The sequence below is a fragment of the Kryptolebias marmoratus genome, linkage group LG20 (genome assembly GCF_001649575.2).
Source record: "Kryptolebias marmoratus isolate JLee-2015 linkage group LG20, ASM164957v2, whole genome shotgun sequence".
Taxonomy (NCBI): Eukaryota; Metazoa; Chordata; class Actinopteri; order Cyprinodontiformes; family Rivulidae; genus Kryptolebias; species Kryptolebias marmoratus.
Genome location: NC_051449.1, coordinates 8,561,817 through 8,582,724, shown reverse-complemented (window position 1 = coordinate 8,582,724; position 20,908 = coordinate 8,561,817). Strand labels below are relative to the sequence as shown.

The window sequence follows — 20,908 nt, the reverse complement described above, 5'->3', positions numbered from 1 at the left end:
AAAAAATACAATACAAACTCTGGTGTCACACCACACTAAAATCACTGTCCAGTGTTGTGTGAGTGGCTGATTCTGCTCTGTTGTCTCCATGATTTTAGTGCTTTTTTTTTTTTTTTTTTGTGCTAGTCTTGGTGCTTGGAGTTTTTTTTTTTTGTTGTTTTTACTGTATTATTGTATTTTAGCACACAGTTCTCTTCATTAGTCTTTGTTTTTGGCTCCCCCTTTCAGCTGTTTCTCATCTGCAATCAGCTCACCTGTGTTTCATTCTCAATTACTCTCCCCAGTACATCTATATTCCTGGTTTCCTTCAGTTAGTTATTCAATTTTTCTCTTTACTTTGTTATTTCACCTGTTCAGCTATTTTGTTTTGCTTCATTTTCATTATTTTTAGAGGAAAAAGATATATAGACGTGTACCCCTTAGACAAACAGAAATAGGAATGCGTAACTTGTGATCTTGAACCACAAGTACAAGAATAGACAACACTGCAGAACTTACCTGCTGCATTTTTGCCTCTGAGATACTTTGCTGAGAAACACTGCAGGGGCATAGGTGGCACACTGACATGAAAGCAACTAACTATGGAATGGAAACAGTGTTGCTTGGAGATCTGCTTTTTTTTTTTTTACAAACTGCAGCTCTTTACGTGTGCCCTGCATACTCTGCTACTGAACCCTGTTGTTCTCCCCGAGCAGTTGGTGTAACCTGGTTGTTACTTTTAACACCTGGCTCTCCCTCATTTCATCCTCTCAACAATTTTCTCACTTTAGATTGAATTGCTTGCACACTCTGTCAAACAATCAATGTCTTCTGGAAACCCCCCATCTGCTTTCTGATATGACAGTGTTAAGAAAAAAACAACACATTTTTCTTTTCCAAACCCTAAATACTCTCATGACATGGTTGCATTTTGCTTTAACACGAGCCCTTTCATAGAAAAGCAGTGTATTGTTTGCACATTTTGACTATGTTTATATGAGTATACATTGTTCTCTAAAGAAGCATGCAAACACTTACAGTGGGGACTCTGTTGACTGCACCTGCAGACTGAAAGAGAGTAACATGGGGACATGATGATTAACATGTTCCCTGGCAGGTGCAGAGGAAATGGCATAAACATTTTATTAATGAATATGATGAAACAGTATGATCAACAGTCCTCTGGAAATATGTGCAGAAGTACCACTGATGATGAGCTGCTGATTTTTTTATTTTTTTTATCTTTATCTGATAGATCTCTGCAGAGAGAGTCAGAGATAATTTGGGCATACAAACTGATATGTCACAACACCCCGAGAGGCTACTAGCTGCTCACAGAACTACTATCCATCAATGTTTCATGAATGTCAAAATATGAATATTTGTTTTGATGAAACTAACACATCCACTTATTAATACTTAAAGGCTCTTTCATGAAAATCTGTTCAGTGATTCACAAGATATTTTCCTAACTGTACGGATAGCTGAACTCGAGCACACACAGAGATAAGGGCAAAATCATTATCAACCCACCTTTGTCTTTGGTAGAGGGCAATAATTATTTGTTCGAACACTTCAATCAATGCATAATCTAATGCAATTTTAAAGGGAGACAGGAAGTAGGGGTGGGGGAATGAGTATATAATATTTCTGACATTTAGAGGTAAGTGTCAGATGTTTTGGAAGAGATTAAGCCCTCGTGTGTGTGTGTGTGTGTGTGTGTGTGTGTGTGTTCTTCTCCTGTGACTGTATACACCCATATACAAACCATATATGAAATATATATTAAAAACATTTCCCACAGTTTGTATGCATTTGAGGCTTGAACATTCATTTCCATATCGCTTATCTTTCTAATAATAAGATGTAGGAGGCAGCAGTTTACAGCGAAAACGATGAATCAACCACACACTGTGATCTAAGAAGCAAAAGTCAAACAGACCCAGCAGGAGACTCGCTGGACACAGCAGCTGAACATGGAGGGACAACAGAGCGTGAGTTTCCTCGCAGGGTTTGGTGAAGAGTCAAAACAATTATAAGGATGAGTAACACTGCTTACATTTACAATGCTGCAAGAAACAAAACTTGAAGTTTTTAAAATATATATATATTTATCAAATTTTTTTATCAAAGAACAGGAAATGTTATATTTAAGAAGAAAAATAAATCAGACGTGGAATGTCACATCTCTGGCAGGTAAAGTGCCGGGGCTCGTGTATGAGGTTGAGCGATACCAACTAGACATAACTGGGCTTACCTCTACACACAGCTAGGGCTTTGGAACCCACCCCCTGGAGAGAGTGTGGACTGTTTTCTGTTCTCTGGTGTTGCCCAGGGACAGAGGTGATGGGCAGATCTGGAGATAATCACAAACCCTCAGCTGAGCCCCTCGGTGCTGGAATTCTACCAGGTGAACTGGAGAGTCGCCACTCTGGGGCTTCAAGCTTTAGGAAAGAAGGTTCTGATTGTTGTTTGTGCTTATGAATCAGATTACCCAGGCTTCTTGGAGTCTCTGGAAGGTGTTCTGGAAGGAGTGTCATCTGTGGATTCTGGGTGACTTCAGTGCCCATGTGGGAAATGACAGAATCATCTGGAGAGGGGTGATTGGGAGGAATGGCCTCCCTGATCTTAATCAGAGTGGTGTTCTGTTACTAGACTTATGTGCTAGGCATGGGCTGTCCATAACAAACACCATGTTTGAGTATAGGGTGGTCAACACCTGCACTTGGTAGCAGGCCACCTTAGGCCAAATGATGATTGATTTTGTAATTTTATCATCATCTTCTGTGGCCTAGGAACTCCGTGGGATCCCCCAGGAGGAGCTGGAGTGTGTTGCTGGAGAAAGGGATGTCTGAGCTTCCATCCTGGACCTGTTGCCCACCATGACCCAATCATGGTTCAGCTGTAGGAGATGAATAATCAGAACCTAAACCTCTAGATTCCACAGTAAGAGAATCTGAGGGCTTGGTTTTTCTCTGTGAAGAACTCTATTTTGCTTGTTAGGATTCTCTTGGTCCCTAAGCAAATATAAGTCATCCCCTTTATCCTGTCATAAAACTTTTCTTTCCTGATGGAAGTGGTCTTTTCCACGGTGACACTGCCCCCATCCGTCTATGAGTAATAAAAGGTCACTAAACGTTTTTGATTAAAAGAACATTGACACAAATTGTATGATGTGGCCTTTTGCAGTCTCCAGACCTGCTTTCAAAGACAGATTTTTATGTCGCCATTAATGAGTCACAATCTATTTGGGGCTTTGTACATTTTTGACATCTGATGTCTTTTAGATGGTTAAAATCCACTCTGGAACAGGCCCCAGATTGAATGGCTATTAATTTGACTCCTTTCATGAGAAATTCTCTCAGATTCTTTAAACTGAGATTGTTCTGACTGCCGTCTAAAACCCATTCTGTCTAAAACCCACTTAAGAAAATCCTAATCATTCCAATAATAAAATACTCTTCGTTGGTCTTTCTTTTCATTTGTCACTGCTCAGTAGTTTGTTTTTGTTTTTTCACATATATCTAATGGTTTAGACATTTTTTTAAAAGTGTGCAGCACTATGTTCTTTTTCTGTCTTTGAACTACTAACACTGCTATATCTAACCACAACCTGTAACAAATATATAAATAAATAAACTAAAAACAGATCTATCAATTATGATTTGACTGAAACTGAAAATAATATTTAAATGTAATGGTAAGACAGTACAATATGACATGATATAATGCCATAAAGTACAATACAATATGATATAATATGATACAATACATTGGTTCTGTTCCATAGCTGCCTTCACAAAAAATCCACAAAAAACCCAAAACATTTTTTTATTAATAATATTCAGTTAAAAAAAAATCATGAAAAGTAAATTATCTCAACAAACTTGAAAATTGTTTCTCTGAGCTTAAAGTAAGTGTCTGCAGTCAAAACAGTTTCTGTTCAGTTCTTTTTTTTTTTTTTTTTACTCCTGTTGAAAACACTGGAGTCAGCAGCAGCTTCTCTTATCATTTTCTGCCACTCTGAAAGCACAAGGATATGAGGCTTTTTACAGGACATGCTGCTGAGGTAGTAAAGAGGATGACGTATAGCTATTTGCTTCACTGTCCCTGCACAGGCCAGCCTCATCATGGTCAGCTACACCACCCATCCCCCTTTCTTAGTTAACTGCCTGTCCACTGGTGGATGAGCTGGCTGTAAACCACACCAGGTCTGCTAATTAATTAATGTACCCTAACCTAACTGCAGGGCTGGCTCCCTCCATTGTACAGGAGCAGTTTCTAACTGGCTGCAGTGGTAAACGTCTGTGTTTTTTTTTTTCTGATTCCCGCAGTGTTTTTGGTTGAAAAGCAACAGATACAGGAGCAGAGGAACAGACAGCTGTGGATGCTCTTCAGCAGCATATCCACTATTAATCACTTTTAGGGGCCATTGTGGTCCTGTCCTGTGAAAGGCGCCAGTGCAGGCAGGCAGACAGACAGAGAAAGAAGAAGACATAAGGAGGAAGAAGGGAAGAGGGGGCAGGGTGGCTGCAGGGAGAAAGAGGGGGTGAGAATGGTTGGGGAACAGCCTGTGTGCCCACCTCAGCTCCTTCTGCGGGGCTGGGGACCAGTGCTGCTGTCTCAGTGCTTGTCCTCTGTATTCTCCCAGATTCCTGATCCAGAGGTAAGTGCCTCGTGGTGTGTCATTTCCTCTGCAGGTTCCTCACAGAAATATTCTGAAGGTTTTTTTGGTGATGGGTGTAGGGGCGTTGCTGTCTAAAACAGATCCGGCATGAATGTGATTTATGTCATTTGATTGGTTCCTTGTCCTACAGGTCTGAGTAGACTTGTGTTAAAACCTGATGTATGTGGGCTGGCAAAGCCATACGAATGTGACAGGTCTCCCTAAAACTAGCAGTTGTTTTTCTTTTGGGTTGAACAGAAAACAGTAACATTTTTGAGAACTTGACTTCTATCCATTTAGATTTAGATCTCTGTATGAACAAAAATGTAAAGAATTTGGCTGACAAAACATTAAATGTCACAAGTGAAGAGACTGAATCCATTATGAAATAAGAATACACGTTAAATGCTAGTTTTGGAAATTTGATCAAGGCATTGTTTTATTTTTAATTTATTTATGGAAATATAACCTTGTGTGTAAAGAGGCTATTCATATTCACAAACCTCTGATGTGCATCAAAGCTGTTTTTTTATAGAAGAAAATAGAAAATGTAAGAAAGTTCTAGGGAGATCCTCCCCCTCCAGCTGTTCTCATACCTTCACAACTTTCAACACCCAATGAACTGAAGCTCAATCTGTTTTCCGAGGATGTGTAATGAGTATAATGCTTAAATTGTGGTTTTAATTTATTTTTCATTTGCATTTGGTAAATTGAAACACAATGTTTGTTCTAAATATGAGTAAACTATTTTAACATAGTTTAAACAAGGCGCAGATTTAAATACAATACTTACACCAGAAAAAAGACTTGTAAATTATGACCTATAGAACCTCCTCTATCAGTCTTTAGATGATCAAAACAAAACATTTAAAAGAGAAAAGGTATTTGGACATTTTGAACATGCAGCAGACAAACCAGCCAAACATTCATTTATTTGCAAGAAATTTGGACCATGTAGTGATAAATATTGAACCTTGGGGTCATTATGCCTTTTAATCTTTATGGGATTTTTTTCCCCTACCAAAAAAAAAAACACCTTGAAGGCTGTAGCCACTAATCCTCACACTTAAATCATCCTTCCAGAAAGGAGGACAAAGTGCTACATAAGCACTCTCGAAATAATGAAAATAAATGTTATTTTGGAGCGGGGCCAAATATAATCAAACTGCTTTATTTCACGCACATTAGGCAACATAAATCCTTTCATTTGTACATCTTTTTTGTTCAGCTTTGCAGCCCGTTTTGTGGTTTTGTGTTTTCCTCATAGAGTTGCACCTTGAAACATATTGTACTGATATTATTGGCATCTTTGCTTGCTAAAGCCTGTCAGGTCTGATGAATTGCAAAGTAGAACAAACAAACAAAAACATGCCAAAACAAAGACATTTAGTTTTTTAAAATATAAATAGAAATACACCTAAAGTGCTGCAATGCTTCTTGATGTATACAATATTTGCATCTAACTCCTCATCTACTTTTTTTTCTTCTTATTTTATAACATATCAGTGTTATTATCAAAAGCAACAAACATAATGTCCATTTTTAGATCTATTGATCCTTGGATTATAGATTAAAGTGCAGGGTTTCCACAACAAGCTTGTATTATTTAATCAAGTGATCAATATTCAGTAGACAGAAAAACATCTTACTGATGATTTTATCATGAGAAAATGATGCCCTGCTGGTTTTAGTGGTACAAACCAGGTCCTTGCTCTAATAGAATCTCAGGTAAACATCGTACATAAAGGTTTTTTTCTTTTTTACTTCTTGTTTCTCAAGCTTTAGCCAGATCATGCAGGAAGTGTAAATTTTGAGTCTTGTCGAGTAGGCTTGCAGAACATGTATAACATGGCACAAAGGATTAAAAACAGAAACAGTAAGCCAGTTTTATTAAATCAAATTTATTTGAATGATATTAGTGAATTGACCCTTTCATTGCTGGAATGAAAGATAAAGTTCAGTGATGCAAAGAGACAAATGTTTCTGTTTCCTGTGACAACTGCCTGTTCAAGATGTCTGATTTCTTTATGTGGTCAAACTCCCTAATTATTCTATAAATAAATATGAGTAATAATAACAGCAACAGATGCATTGATGGATTTGACATACAACATTGACTAAACTGTGAAATATTACAGAATAAACTGAGCCTATTTCTGAATTAATATGAAATAGGAGCTTCTCTAAGATTTGTTTTCTCTCTCTTATTTTAATCTAACAGCTTTTACCCACAGATCCCCCAAAGAAGCCGGACCCCGTCACTTCAGAGACTGTAGTTTTCTGGGGGTTGCGGTTATGGCAGGTCATCGGCATTTTTGCAGTGTTTGTGCTGGCTATAGGTTAGTAAATCTCATTAAAGCACTTAAAAAAATTAAAATAGACATGCATAGCTTAGCATACATTTTTGTGTGAAGTGCAACACTACTATTGTGGGAGAAAAGACTGGGATCGGTGTCTTCTCTTGTCAACCAAATACAATCAGGATACAAACAGAGAAACACTTTCTTTCATTCCTCTGAGTTTAGTAATATGTAGTAAAATAGCAAATATTGAGTTAAAATGTGCTTTACTAATACATATCTGGTGTTTCTGAGGCCCATTCTGGCTTGTTCCAAAACTAGAGTAAATTGCATTAGTTTAAAATTAAATAAACTAAATATTCTTTAAACTGTTGTAGGCTAAATGTTAGGGGAAAAAAAACAAAAATTCAGATTCAGCTATTTGTAAGTTAGTAGAGTTTTTAGTGCAGGAGTTTTCTTTTTTCATGATAAATACTTAAATGTTTTAAAACTCCAACAAACTTTATAAGCTTACTGTTTTGTGTTGTGAACACATGGCTAACATGCAAAACTATTAAAGTTGTTCCATTTTATTAGCATGACTTTTTCAGGTGAATTTACCATGCCGATGTGTTTGTCCCTCTTTCCATCAGTTATCACTCTGTGCTGTATATTCAAATGCCGAATCCCAAGAACAAAAAAGGAAATAGAGGCACGACACGCACAAAGACAGGCTGCCAAAAAATATGCCAACACATTGGAGACAGTGCCACCCCTGAATGAGCTGACTGAGGTCCCAGGATGTGAGTTTCTGACTCTAATCTCTTAAAAATATCTTTATAATTAACCTGGATTTGTAATTGCAACAAGCAAGGGGTGTAACTTAACTGGAATTCTGCTCTGTCTCTCTTCTGAACTTTTTCTCAAACTTTGAAAGAAAGCCATTTCACTTGGGAAAGTGGAAATTAAACATTGGATTTGATTGGTGAACAAGGTTATTCTGATCACTTAATATGAAATAGTTTAAATAAAAACTGCCTTATAGCATACTATTTCTAGGACTGCTTAGATTTCTCAAAATTTCAGTATCTTGTTTTCTCTGTTTTCATCTTGCTACAGTTTTTCTATTGTTTTCACTGCTCTATAACTCTAATTTTCCGACTTCTCTCCTTTTCTTTTCTCGTTTCTTCTCTTCCTTCTCTTCTTCCAGCGACCACTGATGCTTCCGCAGTACAAACAGTGTCTGAGCAGGTCCAAACTCAAAACACTAACAGCAGCCTTCTGTCGGTTAGGGTCAGCGAGGAGCACCCCAGCTCCGTCTCTTTGCCGGAGACAGAATGATTGTTTTCTTGTTCTTCTACTGTCATCTTCCTTCTGACACTCCTCATTCTCTAAATTGCTTTACAAAACATAGTGTACACAGCGGCAGCCACTCTAAAAGCCCCCTTTCATTCGGTTATCACTTATGCTCTATTCTAAAAGGCAGACAATCCATCTGCTCATCCTTCAATAGTAAAGAAATTCAGATGGAGCAGAATCTCAAAGGGAAAAATGTTCAGTATTTAAAATGTCTGGACTTTGTAGTAATTTCTAGTTTCTGTGTGTATTAGAAAAATATTTTTTTAATGGTTGCTGCTTTTGCAAATACTGTATACATGCTCCTTTGGCAGCTTCACTGTTTTAGTTTTGACTATTGTATTTTTGTGAGGCTTTTTGCTGTCATACAAAAAAATTCCTTGTGCATATCTGCATGATAAATTCAATCAGTTCAGACAGAAATCAAACTTTATTAGACAGAAAATTATTACTATAACCTGAACAAGCTCTTGAGCATGTGACACCACTCATGTTAAATGTTAGTGCATCCTGTTAATCTTTTTCTCTGCCTGTCTGCTCTCCCTAACCTGTTGACTTTAAGATCAGCTTTAAATAAAGCGAGTCGTTCACTCTGTCTGCTGTTTCTGTGACTTACTACTGTCAGCAAAGTTTCCACCAGCGGAGATGTTCTCGTTCTTCTGCTTCTTCTTTTCTGTAACCCGGCAAAGCTCCTTGCTTCTGGCTCAGCTTAAAAATAGGCCCAAATTTGGAGTGACAACGTTCAGCTCATATATTTGCTAATGCGGTCCTTGGTATCCATCAGACTGATTAATGATGGTCATGTACTGAACTGTGGATACATTTTTTTTCTGCATTTGACTGGAAGCTTAAATCTGCTTAAATCTCAAGTGTCATCTGGAAAGTTTATGTGACACACATGGGACAGAATATTTATCAGTATATCAGACCATATACTTAATAACCACTAAGACTGAGGCTGATGTATAAGTATATGAACACATGTTTATTGGGATAACTGCCCCATGAACTCTAAACAAATTCAAATGTTTTTTGTTTTTTTTTCCTTTCCTTTGCTTATGCATGACAGAAAACTTGATCAGTTGGGCTCCAAACTTTAAATGACACTTTGAATATTAAAAACAAAGCCTTAGAAATACTCACACCTTGAGGTGTTATTAAGGTTTATATGAATATATTATGCAACGCAGTGGAGGCTCAATAAGACACATGAAGTGTGGCTCAGTCAGCAGAAAACAAATCAGACGGGAAGTAAAACCCAGCTGTAAACTGGCCTGAGTTTGTGTTTAATATCTTCTTGTTGTGACATTAAAAGATCCAAATCAATATCTTCTAATATTCAAAGATATCAAAAACTATCTGGGACAGAACAGTGAAGCAGGAAAAATAATGAGCCACTCTAGTTTCAGAGCCAGCATGTCTTACAAATATAGTCAGAGAAAAACTGGAAACCACACAGGTTCAGTTTCGAACTTTTTTCACTCTCTCACCACCTCCATATTGAATAAAACGCAATGACAGGAAATATATCACTATCTGTGTGTGCTGCACTCATTTAAACAGTTAAAATCATTTAAAATAATTTGCTTGTAACAAAAATTTTGAAGTTTATTTCTCATATATCTATCAGCTACACCTAGATGTTGAGGGGCAGCAGTTTGAGGTTTACAGCATTCTAAACAATGAGTAAAAAACTTGCTTTATTTTGTTTCCTTTGAATAAATCCTAAGGTATTTAATTGGAAAAAAACATGACTTGTCTTTTCACTCTGATGGAAATGTTATTTGCAATGAAACAAAACCTAAAACATAAAACTGGTTGGTTGGCAAACTAATTTGTTGGTTAATAGATGTAATTCCAGTTTTATAATAGACGATGAGCCCCATGATAAACTTTATTATGATAGAAATGCAGCTTATAGAGAATGATTCCATATTTATAACTCACTGTCATAACGGCTGGCAATATCGTAACTGCATGTGTGTCCTTTTGTCTGCCTGTTAACAAAATTTCTCTTAAACTGAGAACAGATTTTACTAAAGCTTTTAGAAAGTGATCACTTATTTCACATCTATGACTTATTACCTTTTGGAATCAAACAGATTCAAGATGGCTGCCACAACTTATTGCTCTTAGCAAACATGAAAACGAGTATAACTCAGAAAAGCTTAGTTTTAATCTAAAATCTGGTGCAGTAGTAGCTAACAGATTGCAGAAAATCTTTGCTTAAATATTTGGCTTTAACTGTTGGACTCAAGCATTGTCTCATAAAGGCTTGAGAAAGAGTAACAGATCATTCAGTCCAAATATTAAAAAAATATGTACCCTTAAATCTATTTCCTAGGTTATTCTGTCTCATTTTACTCATATCTACCAAATACTAGAACTGTCAGGAGTTTGATGGTACCTAAAAAGTATTTAACCTTTTTGCTCTTTTTTACTTGTTTCACTGCAGCTGCAAAACCAGAAGAAACTGCAGAAGTATCAACAGTGTCTGGGAAAGTGGATGCTGAAAAGGGAGATAAGAAGAGCAAGGAGGGCAAGAAAGAGACCAAGGGTGCCAAAGAGGGGAAAGGAAACGATAAAGACGCACCAACAAAGAAAAAGGGTGAAAAAGACGAAAAGGGAGCATCCAAGAAAGAAGCTGGTGATGGAAAAGGGAAGAAGAGTGACAAGGGGGAAAAGGGGGAAAAAGGAGGCAAAGGAGGGGCTAAAGGGGGGGCCAAGAAATCTCAAAAGTGAACTCTTATATCCTGAAAAAAATAATAATTTTATATTTTTCACAGAAAACAGTCTGGGTGCATTTTCTAAAATGAAATTTGTATAATTATATATTTAATAGAAAATCTTGTAAATAAATGTAAGAAAACGTGCTGTCTTTGAGTCAAAGTCAAAAAACAGTAGAATACAGATTTATTGACCTATCTACAATTCACTGATGAACACGAGAGATTAGAAAACATTTAATGTAACATTTACACTGATATGTACAAAATACCTGCAGCACAATGAAGTGACGAGAAGGTGAGGCGTGTCTGAGAAAACACTGCTCACATGTTAAACGTTTATACAAGGCTTGAGGACTAATGTTGGTTCTGCTGAGTACATTTCAGCACAAGAAACATAAAAGACGTACAATACACTATATACTTCCATGAGAGGTATTTGAAACAATGATATTAGCTCTATGATGATTGGCCATTAATTTCAAAACACAAGATACAATTTTACAAGATACAATCAGAGCAGGATACTCTATCAAAGGGCAATAAAGTGCTAAAATATATTTTCCCAAGTGTTTCCTTATGAAAAATAGACTTTTAGTAAAGGCTGGCTGATTTCATTACAAAGCAATAACAAAACTCTACAAGGGTTCCCAAATTTGGCCAAATTCATTTTTCACAGAACTCAGAGGAATGTAATACAAAAAAAAAAAAAAAATCTACTTGAATGAGAAAAAAAGTGTCAGGAAGTGTCATCGTTTGACCTCGGACTTTCTCATTTTTTTTTAAATTACAGATGCAGTCAATCCACTCCTTTATTTGCAATCAGGTTAGATTCATGCAGAAATGTTGACGTTGACAAAGATTCGGGTGTTGTTTTTAGCTCAAAAAGTGAGGCGCTTTTGTTTTAAAATTACTCCAATGTTTATCTTATTGTCTATAATTTTGCCAAAAATATAAATTTACATGTTTGTCTGTTTTTCGGTACTTGAAGCTGATCCCAGTTTCAAAACACTGGACATGTGTATCTCAAAGAAATAGGATTCAAAAGTTTTTAAATAAATCATTGTAAAAAATGTACAAAAATAGCAGGATACAGTGTTCTTTTATTTTGCAAAGCTTACTAAAAACAAAAGTTAAATTTTTTCTTCTTTTTTTTTTGTTTTTTTATGTAATGTGCTCGATATATTTCTTTAATAGTTTGTTGAACAGTCATAATCACACTTAATGTGGCCTGCTGTTAAATGGATTAATATGAGTTTTAAATGTTTTTATAATAATATTTTTGTATAAAATTTTAACTTATATTACTTAAAAGCCAATTTTTGGTTTGTTTTTGTCTTTTAACTTCATCAGTATCAGAAAAAAATATATAGCACACCTTTTAACAGCCAGCTGAAAAAGACTAACTGGCTAAAGGAAAAACAACCATTTTTTTTATTTAAACATGAGTAGATATACTCTAATACTGCTGGCAAGACCTTATGTTGTATAAACTGTAATGTTGCAGACTTTAAAGGTCTATGCTCATTTACAGATCGATGGTTTTAGTTGGAGCATCTCTATGACATATTCATACACTTCAGTGTCTCAAAGCTTAAAGAGAAGACACATTTCTTATTGCATCCCTTGCCATGTGTTTTAATTTGGTTGTAAATATACAGTGTTTTGCAGCAAAATCTATTATTTGAAGGCATTGCATGCCTTTTTCTTTGGCATAATAGATATTATAATTTCTATATGCTTCCAATCATGCAAATAAAACTGCAGTAATTTACAAGTTACATTGTTAAAACATGTCTTCTGGCTTGATTTGGCAAGCACAGATGCCCACTGTCATCTGCAAACTTATTCACCAGTTCTGTTCCTATATGATCAGATCATACCAACAGTCTTTAAGCAAACATATGAGCAAAAAGTACAAGGCCTTATAACAAATCCATACACATTAGCTCACAATTAGAATGTATTTCTGATCTGTAAACATTGTGACTTGAACACAAACACCAAAAAGCAGCACATCGTTGGGCCCTCTGTAAAAACTATTTTGTCTTGCCTTCATATCCGCCACAAATGTCAGTCTTTGAATTCCATTGGACTGAAATTTTGTTAGATTCCTTATTAATTTGAATTCAGTTGGAGTGTAAAACTGCCTGCTCCACTGTATGATCCTAAATGGAATTTAATTTGTTGAAAACATTGTGAGAACAAATTATACCTTTTATAATTTTTACCACGAAATAGCCTTCAAAAAATATTCCTCCTATATGTGTGTTATATTTTAAGTAAATTTTAAAATGGATACATTCATTTTTTACCCTTCAATATCTGTTAAAATTAGAGGGATGGATACTAAATTGCAGAAACTGTACAAAAAAACTTTAAAACAAACCAACACAACCTTATTTAACATACCAGCGTCCTCTGGGGCGAAATGCAGAATATGCTAAAACACCATGTATAAAGTATAAAAACAGGTGTGCAACAACAAAGGACTTCAATTACCTGAGTAACTTCCCTTTTACATTGAAGTGAATCTAAGTCAATGCAAAACAAAAATGAGATATGCCACAAACATGAAAAAGATGTCTGAAAACAGTAGCATTAATGACTTTTTTTTAAAATCAGGCCTACAATCGATATAGATCTTGCTGATAAATTAGTCCATGTTTGTGCCACAGAGTGCACTCAGAGCCTTCCAGACTTTAATGTGACTGAGGCTGATCTTGGCAACTACTATCCACACCTACCTCCTGTTTAATTAATGCACAAAGGATGACCTAAGCAAACCAGATAACAGTCATAGCAGTGGAAGCAAAGTAAGAAAGTCTGTTCCAGCTCTGCACACATTGTTCGTGACAGGTGGTTGATAAAAGAGCAAAGAGTGTCCGCCACAACAGTTTGGGGTCCTCGTCCCTCAGGGGGAGCTTGAAAAAAATGATGCACCTGTTTTGGCCTTGAGCCTCATCTGTTGACAATGTTCTGGCTCAGTTCACAGAACAACAAAGAAAAAAAACCTGGCAGTGTTGATGCATGCAGTCATCCCCCTTCAGACCATCCTGAGAGTGTTTCATGACTTGTCTTTCCACCTTTTGTTACTTTTCCCTGGAGGTCACATGATCGTTTCTCTCTCCTCCTCAACGACAGGCGGAGGTTTTTCTTCCTCGCTGGGTTGCGTATGAGCCGAGTGCTCCTCTTCGGGAATGTGGAGTTCCTGTCCCGAGGAAGGTATAGAGTTCTCGGAGACAGAGCCATTCTTTACATATCCAGGCAGGTTCCTGTGGCCGTTTACAGGCGCCGGCCCCAGCCTCGTGGTGAGGTGAAGGCCCAGCGGTCCTCTGGCCGTGACGTTGGTAACACTGGTGTGTGATACCATAGGTCCATAGCTGTAAGTGTTACTGCCACTTCGAGCTTTTCTTTTAAAGTCAAGGGCCAGAGTTCTTCTGCTCCAGGACTTTTTAATCTCAGCTTGCACCTTAAAGAAAAAAAGTCAGTAAAAGCTTAAAGCACACAAAAAGATATGATAGTTAAAAAAGGCAAAAAGCACAATTTCTTGAGTTCTCACCTCTCCATTGCAAAAACAGTATATAATTGCAACCAAGAAACCCTGAAAAAGAGCAAATAATGATATTATTCACATCAATCATAACCCAGCTTCTTTAAACACACTTAAGATGACATTTCAGCCGTATAGTTTGGCATTACCACCGATATTCTTAGTCATTTACCGCTGCCATTTTCTTGATCTAAATTAAGATCGCACAAAAACAGCAACGGAACAATGAACAGCAGTTTGACATTCTGCAACTGCTTCGGTGATAATGTTAACCCAGAGGGAAACTCCAATCAGGTCAGTCAGATTTCTTAGACATAAAAAAGTCATGAAAGTCTCTCAGAGATAAATTAGCATTTTCATGATTTCTTCCTGAACAGCCTTACCTGGAAGGAGTTGAAAAGCATCTCATAGTGCATCTGTATCAACCAAGGTACCCCAGACACCTCTGTGTACGGCATGGCATGAAATATGATGTAGTGGACACCAAACAGAGGCATCAGAACCAGCGTGGACTTCAACAGTTTTCTGTAACACAAATATTAAAAAGCTACACATTTAACAAAGTGTTTAGCGGGACGTTTTTGTTCCTGTGAATAGCTCAGTGAAAAAATAGAAGGTTAAAAAAAAGTTGCACTCATATTTTAATTTACGTTTTACATTTTGATCACTATTTGTTTTTGACAAAATCATCATGTAAAATCTTGGCCATCCTAACAGATTTAGGTTCTCAAATAAAGTCAAAGCCTAAAACATTAAAATAGTTTTATTACATTTTTTTTTTTTTAAAAGTTGAGACAATTTCCTGTGGTTCTAATAAAATGTCTTGAAAGCACTTTGGTCAACAGAATTCGAGTCCCCAAAACCCTTTTATTTTGTCTGCCCTTTGAGCTTTTTTTTTAATTTTATTGCAGCTGATTTTAGAGAGCGTAGTGAGACATTTGACATCGCTCCTCCCCTCTTTGTTGTGGGATGCATATTTTTGGAGCCGATTATTTATACAAAAACTACCATAAAATCACACCACTGAAAAAGATCTGCAGCACTAATGGTTGCTGAATATTTTAACAGCTATGTAGCCACAATTTAATTTTTTAAAGGACAGAATTAGAAATATTTGCATCTATAGGTTGATTTCAAATTTTAAGAACTGTTTATTTATTTCTTGTTGTCTTCATTTAAAGGTGCATTAACTGACAAATTATAAAACATGTATGTATCTTTTGTCTTAATGAAGCAAATGTATTCCCCAATCAAGATTTTACATTGGGAAATGAATCAAATGGTAAACAAATAAACAGAAAAAGCTGCTCCACTAAGATCTCAAAATGAAATAGTTTTTCCCTACAGGATGTTTGAGTACCTGTACTGTTGTCTGGTGTCACACCTTCCAGCATTTGTTTCACGTAGTTTCGTTGCCAGGACTCTGATGATGTTCAGAAATAATAAAAAATTTATCTGGAAAAAAAAGAAATGGAAACATAATGACACGATTCACAAAGTGTGATTGCAACCACAAGTTCTCTCATCCATTAGCTGTAAAGTCACAGGTGCAGTGAAGCACGGTAATTTTCCTGCACAGTAGAGGTTAAGTGCGAGCTGTGAGTTGGTACTCACCACCACAGCCACCAGAATAGGCACTTGATATATCCATTTCAAATTGCCTGCACTTAAATCCCAACACCTGCAGAAATACACAGAAAAAGGAGGTTGCAAGAGATAAAGAAAGGTTAAGATGGTTGATGATCTTGAATTTCCCTGTCTTTAATTGTCTCTGACATCATTTCACAATGGAGATTAGAGCATAAGCTGCAATTTAAGCAAGTGATTGATTTATTCCAGGTGCTTGTTTCTTTAAATAGCCCTGGACACTGATGATTTAAAAGGTCAGTAGCATTTCATTGTTTATTTATTGATATTTATTATAGTGTAGAGCAAATAGGATCCGTTTGTGGGCTGAATACAGGGGCCTTCAATTAATACTTGGTGGAAACCTTTTTTTTAAGCCTTTCTCATTTTAACAACTTAAATGTTAGATTCATTGATTGTGGTTAAATGCAAATTTGACTGAGAATGTTTTTGTCTAGTTTGTCTATGTTATCCCTGCAATGGATGATCAACCTGTCCAGAGTGTACCAGACCTCTGGCTCTACAGTGGCTGGGACAGGCTGCAGCCCTGCTGCACCAAACAGTTGTGTTTATAATAGATGGATATTAAAATGTCAAAACTGAGGTTCTGCTGTTTATCATTAATCATTTGACTTCATCCTTTCTGTGTAAAAGTTCAACAGGAAAAATGTAAACATTAATCATGAACATCACTTACTCTGTGTCAGCAAGAGTGGCTCTAACGGTTGCCCAGATGGTCACAAACACAGCCGGTACTCCTACAAAATAAATAAAAAGTATGAAAACTGCTGTCATAAAACAGCTATCATTTAGTGCAAGTAAGTCAAATTTTTAATTTTATACCATCTGAGTGGAACTTGGGTAGGACAGCATCCACATTGTATGCGCTGTGCTTGTGTAAGTTATACGCACAGTGTGTACAATGCAGGGACTGTAAAACCCTTACTCAAGCAGAGTCATTACCCACTGTCCTTACTTTATAAAGACAATGTCATCAAAGGTACTGACAGTGTCTCCCACTCACCTTTCTGGGTAATGCAATATGAAAATGAAGCACCTTACATTCTAGTTCTCGTCAGGTCAACTGATGATCTTACTGTATGATCAAGTGCAAAGTAAATGAAGCAGGACTCACCCCATCCAATCAGAGTAAATCCCCAGAGATACTTTTTGTCCGAGAAAAATGTCATAAAGATGAGGCTGTGGAGGTAAAGACCTTCAACAAGGATCCAGTAGTAATTGGTCGCCAGGAAATACATGAACAAGGTCACAACCACCTTGCAGCTAATCTATAGAATACACAGCAGACAAAAGGAACAATTAATTAATGTTTATGATGAAAAAAAAAGTCAGTTTGAAATCCTTTGTCATTATCTTAACTGATTCTAGTAAAGCTTGATTTCTTAGGAATGCTGTTCAAAAACTGCGAGTGGAACAACGACTTGCCTTAAAGAGCCCAAATATTTACAGTGCAGCCAAGCATCATGAAAAAGCTACAGCTGAGCAGCGTTTGCAAGTGGAGCATCCATGCATTCATTCATGTTCTATACCCACATCTCTGTGCAGGGAAAGTGAAGCATCTGTGCAGTAATCTCAACAACAATCTAGCAATAAAGGTAACTAAACACACTTCCTGATATCCTCCTGACTACCAGTAGTTCAAATTTGTCCTCTGTAGAGGACATTTGTAAACTTGAATATCTCCCACCCACTGCATACTACTGAATTAACTCCTTTTGGTATCTACAGAGGACATTTAGGGCTTTTCAATAATACCAAATGCGAAGGGGTGGGGCTTTTGTACCTTCCTTTTCCTCATTAAGAAAAATGGCGTTCATCAGTACAAGCACATTTTATGGGAAGAGAAAAAGTAAGTGCATAATACTTTTTGTTGTGCAAATTTTGGTTTAAAATGTTGTTGGCATATTCTATATAAGTCTCTTAGCAACATATTAAAACCTTCTATGAAGTATTTGAACTGTATTTTATCATACTATTTAATTGTTAAAAAATTGTCTTCTGTAGTGGACATTTGTAGTTATTTCCTCAGTTTTGTTCCATTTTTTCTGTTGAGTTTTTTAAATCACAAGAAGGAAAGTCGTTCTCAGAAGCAGAGAGAATTTTACTGCGAATTATTGATAGAGACTCAGATATTTAGGTGTCTGATGAAGAAGGTGAAGATGCAATGTCTCAGGCACAAGCAGAGGACGTTGATTCATAGAGCTCTGAGGATGAAATTTAGGCAGGGCAAGCAGATGCAGAGTCAGATGAAGCAAGACAGTCCACATCTCAGCCCAACTGGATTGAAGGTGTTTGTCTTGGCTGCACCAACTGGTCTGGTCTTAGACTTTGTAGTCTACCAAGGCAAGACTACCTTCCAGGTTACAGGAGGAAATGGCATTGGAGAACAATCTGTTCTTCATTTGGCAGAGTCTGTTCCTCAAGGAACCCACCTGTTCTTTGACAGGTTCTTTACAACAATCAACCCCCTTGACACCCTGATGACAAAAGGGTTGACAGGAACTGGAACGCTCATGAGTAACAGGGTTCCAAAGGAGTGATCATAGGGGATAAGACCTTCAAAAAGAAAGGCAGAGGTGAATCAGAGATGGTTGTCAGACGAAGGTCTGACAACCATCCTGAAGTTGCTGTCATAAAGTGGTTGGACAACAAGCCAGTTGTTATGGCATCCTCTGCCTATGGCATTGAACCTCAGTACACATGCAGAAGATGGTCCAAGAAAGACAAAAGGTTTGTCCAGTTGTCAAGGCCACTGGCAATTGCTGAGTACAACACCAACATGGGTGGCGTGGACTTGGTTGACTGAATGTTAAATTTCTACAGGATGGCTTCTCGCACTCGGAAATGGACAGTGGTGCAGTTTTCCACTTTTTTGACCTGGCAATCACCAACTCGTGGCTTCAGTATACGAGTGACTGCCAGTTTCTGGGGAAGAAACCACTGAAGTTGCTTAACTTCAAACTGCTCCTTGTTGAGGAGTTGATTACTTGGGCCCAATCAGGATTTGGAAGTGACAGCGAAGATGACTACACTCCTCCATGTCAAAAGTGGAAACCACAGCCAAATGCAGCTCTGAGACACTACAGTGACATCCATCTTCCAGAGATGGTGGACAAAACACATGCATCAAGGTGTTGCAGATCTGGCTGCACGGGCAAAACATGTGATGTGCACAAAGTGCAAAGTGTTCCTTTGTGTTTCCAAGAAGGGGAATTGCTTTTGGAAGTATCATAGCAATTAAGCACAGGAAAGCAAAAGAACTGCGATGATGGACAGTTTTGTCAATGTGAAATTCATTCTGATGTTGATGTTTGGATATTTTCTTTGGGACAAACTGGTTGGCATCGAGGTTTAGTTTCAAATGTATGGCGTTCCAATGTCCACTGTAGAGGACACATTATATTTCAAAAACAAAAACTTTTTTTTCAAAAAAAAATGTTTTCAGTATTCTAATTACCTTACAAAGGTTGTGGAATTTAAAAAAATGGTGATTGGACAATATTTCTTTTCCTGGTAGTCAGGAGGATATGAAATGAAATGCAGCGAATTGGACAGTTTCAGCTAATTTGGAATAGAACTGGCGCAGTTTTAACAAAAGTCTGTGAAAAGGACAACTTTTCTCACAGCAGGTGATTTTCTGTGCACCATTAAACAGAACTGGAAATACTACAGTTGGCTTAAAAAGCCCAGAAAGAATGAATTCCACCTTTTTTTAACCTTTCGATCTTTTTTTCAGCTTGCTGCTACATTGAGAACTATTCCAATCACACAAGTTGCTTGGGAGAAGTCTGCTGCTTGTTACAATCAAAAAATAACTTCCCATAGGGTCCGGGAATAAAAGAAGAAATTTGCATATCTTTTCCACCTCCTTTAAAACAAGAATTAAGAGGTTTCTATTTTCTAAATGTTTTTTTTTTTGTACAAAAGTTCTATTTTCATGTTACTGTTAAGTTATATTCTGGTTCTGTCACCTGGATCCCAATTTTTCTATCTTTATTTAATGCTTTTTTGAATCATTTTCTGTGTTGCCGTCATATATGCTACACATTATTTTTCACAGTATGAGCATTTCCTTTTAACCACAACCGTCATCAGCCCTCTAGACTAAAAATATCTGCCCTTGTAATTAACCTTTGAGTACATCAGCTGTTTTTCAACTTAATAACATGCTGTATCTTGGTATAAGCAGCTTTGAACTGTAATGTTTGAAGCTTGATCAGAGTATTAAAAATAAAAACTTATAAATAACATTTGTTTCATTCTGGCGTAGACAGATGTTTTTGATGTTTATAATTTCCCCTCTTGCCCTGCCTTGTGTAACCTAAAGGTTGTCAGTGTCGTAATCACTAATAAATGATTATTTTTAGTGTTGGTTTTCACTCACTGATTCCAAGCAGGATTTGATTACTTATACTTGAAACTGTTTCTGATATCTTCTGGCTTTTTAAAAAAGTTTCTGGTCAGATAAAAGCTAGACTAAAGAGCTGCAAAAAATGTTTTGACCCTGCACAGAAAATGGGTGGATGAATGGACCACCAAATTACTGCAGATGTTCCGGCTGCAACTGTTCTCTTATTATTGACATTTCTTTTTTTTTGCATCAGGTTGTGATTTAACGAGTCTTAATTGGCGACATCAAAGGTTTGAGAGCCTTACGACTGTGGTGGGGAAACGGGTCTTTTTAAAAAACATTGATTCTAAA

General features: G+C 36.9%; 2 protein-coding genes across 2 annotated transcripts in view; one reads left to right on the top strand and one right to left on the bottom strand.

The window, feature by feature from the left end:
- The first annotated feature begins 4,262 nt into the window (after positions 1-4,262).
- On the top strand, positions 4,263-11,033 carry tmie (transmembrane inner ear). The gene is made up of 4 exons (XM_017425964.3): positions 4,263-4,645; positions 6,867-6,984; positions 7,578-7,727; positions 10,736-11,033. The coding sequence occupies exons 1-4, from the start codon at positions 4,535-4,537 to the stop codon at positions 11,020-11,022; spliced, it is 666 nt and encodes a 221-aa protein (XP_017281453.1). The 5' UTR covers positions 4,263-4,534; the 3' UTR covers positions 11,023-11,033.
- A 143-nt stretch (positions 11,034-11,176) lies between these two features.
- pth1r (parathyroid hormone 1 receptor) overlaps positions 11,177-20,908 on the bottom strand; it is a 45,298-nt gene continuing 35,566 nt past the window's right edge. Inside the window, exons 7-13 of the mRNA XM_017426092.2 lie at positions 17,321-17,474; positions 16,883-16,943; positions 16,174-16,240; positions 15,920-16,014; positions 14,943-15,084; positions 14,569-14,610; positions 11,177-14,478 (exon numbers count right to left, since the gene is read on the bottom strand). Of these exons, the coding sequence (XP_017281581.1) occupies positions 14,116-14,478; positions 14,569-14,610; positions 14,943-15,084; positions 15,920-16,014; positions 16,174-16,240; positions 16,883-16,943; positions 17,321-17,474 (924 nt within the window). The 3' untranslated portion in view covers positions 11,177-14,115. The remainder of the gene's footprint in view (positions 14,479-14,568; positions 14,611-14,942; positions 15,085-15,919; positions 16,015-16,173; positions 16,241-16,882; positions 16,944-17,320; positions 17,475-20,908) is intronic.

What these genes read in the sequence shown, in the direction of transcription:
- tmie (XM_017425964.3), top strand. Translation starts at nt 4,535, where the DNA reads ATGGTTGGGGAACAGCCTGTGTGCCCACCTCAGCTCCTTCTGCGGGGC. An exon ending in AGTGTTTGTGCTGGCTATAG is followed by an intron (nt 6,985 to 7,577) that starts GTTAGTAAATCT and finishes TCTTTCCATCAG; the next exon opens with TTATCACTCTGTGCTGTATA. An exon ending in GCTGACTGAGGTCCCAGGAT is followed by an intron (nt 7,728 to 10,735) that starts GTGAGTTTCTGA and finishes GTTTCACTGCAG; the next exon opens with CTGCAAAACCAGAAGAAACT.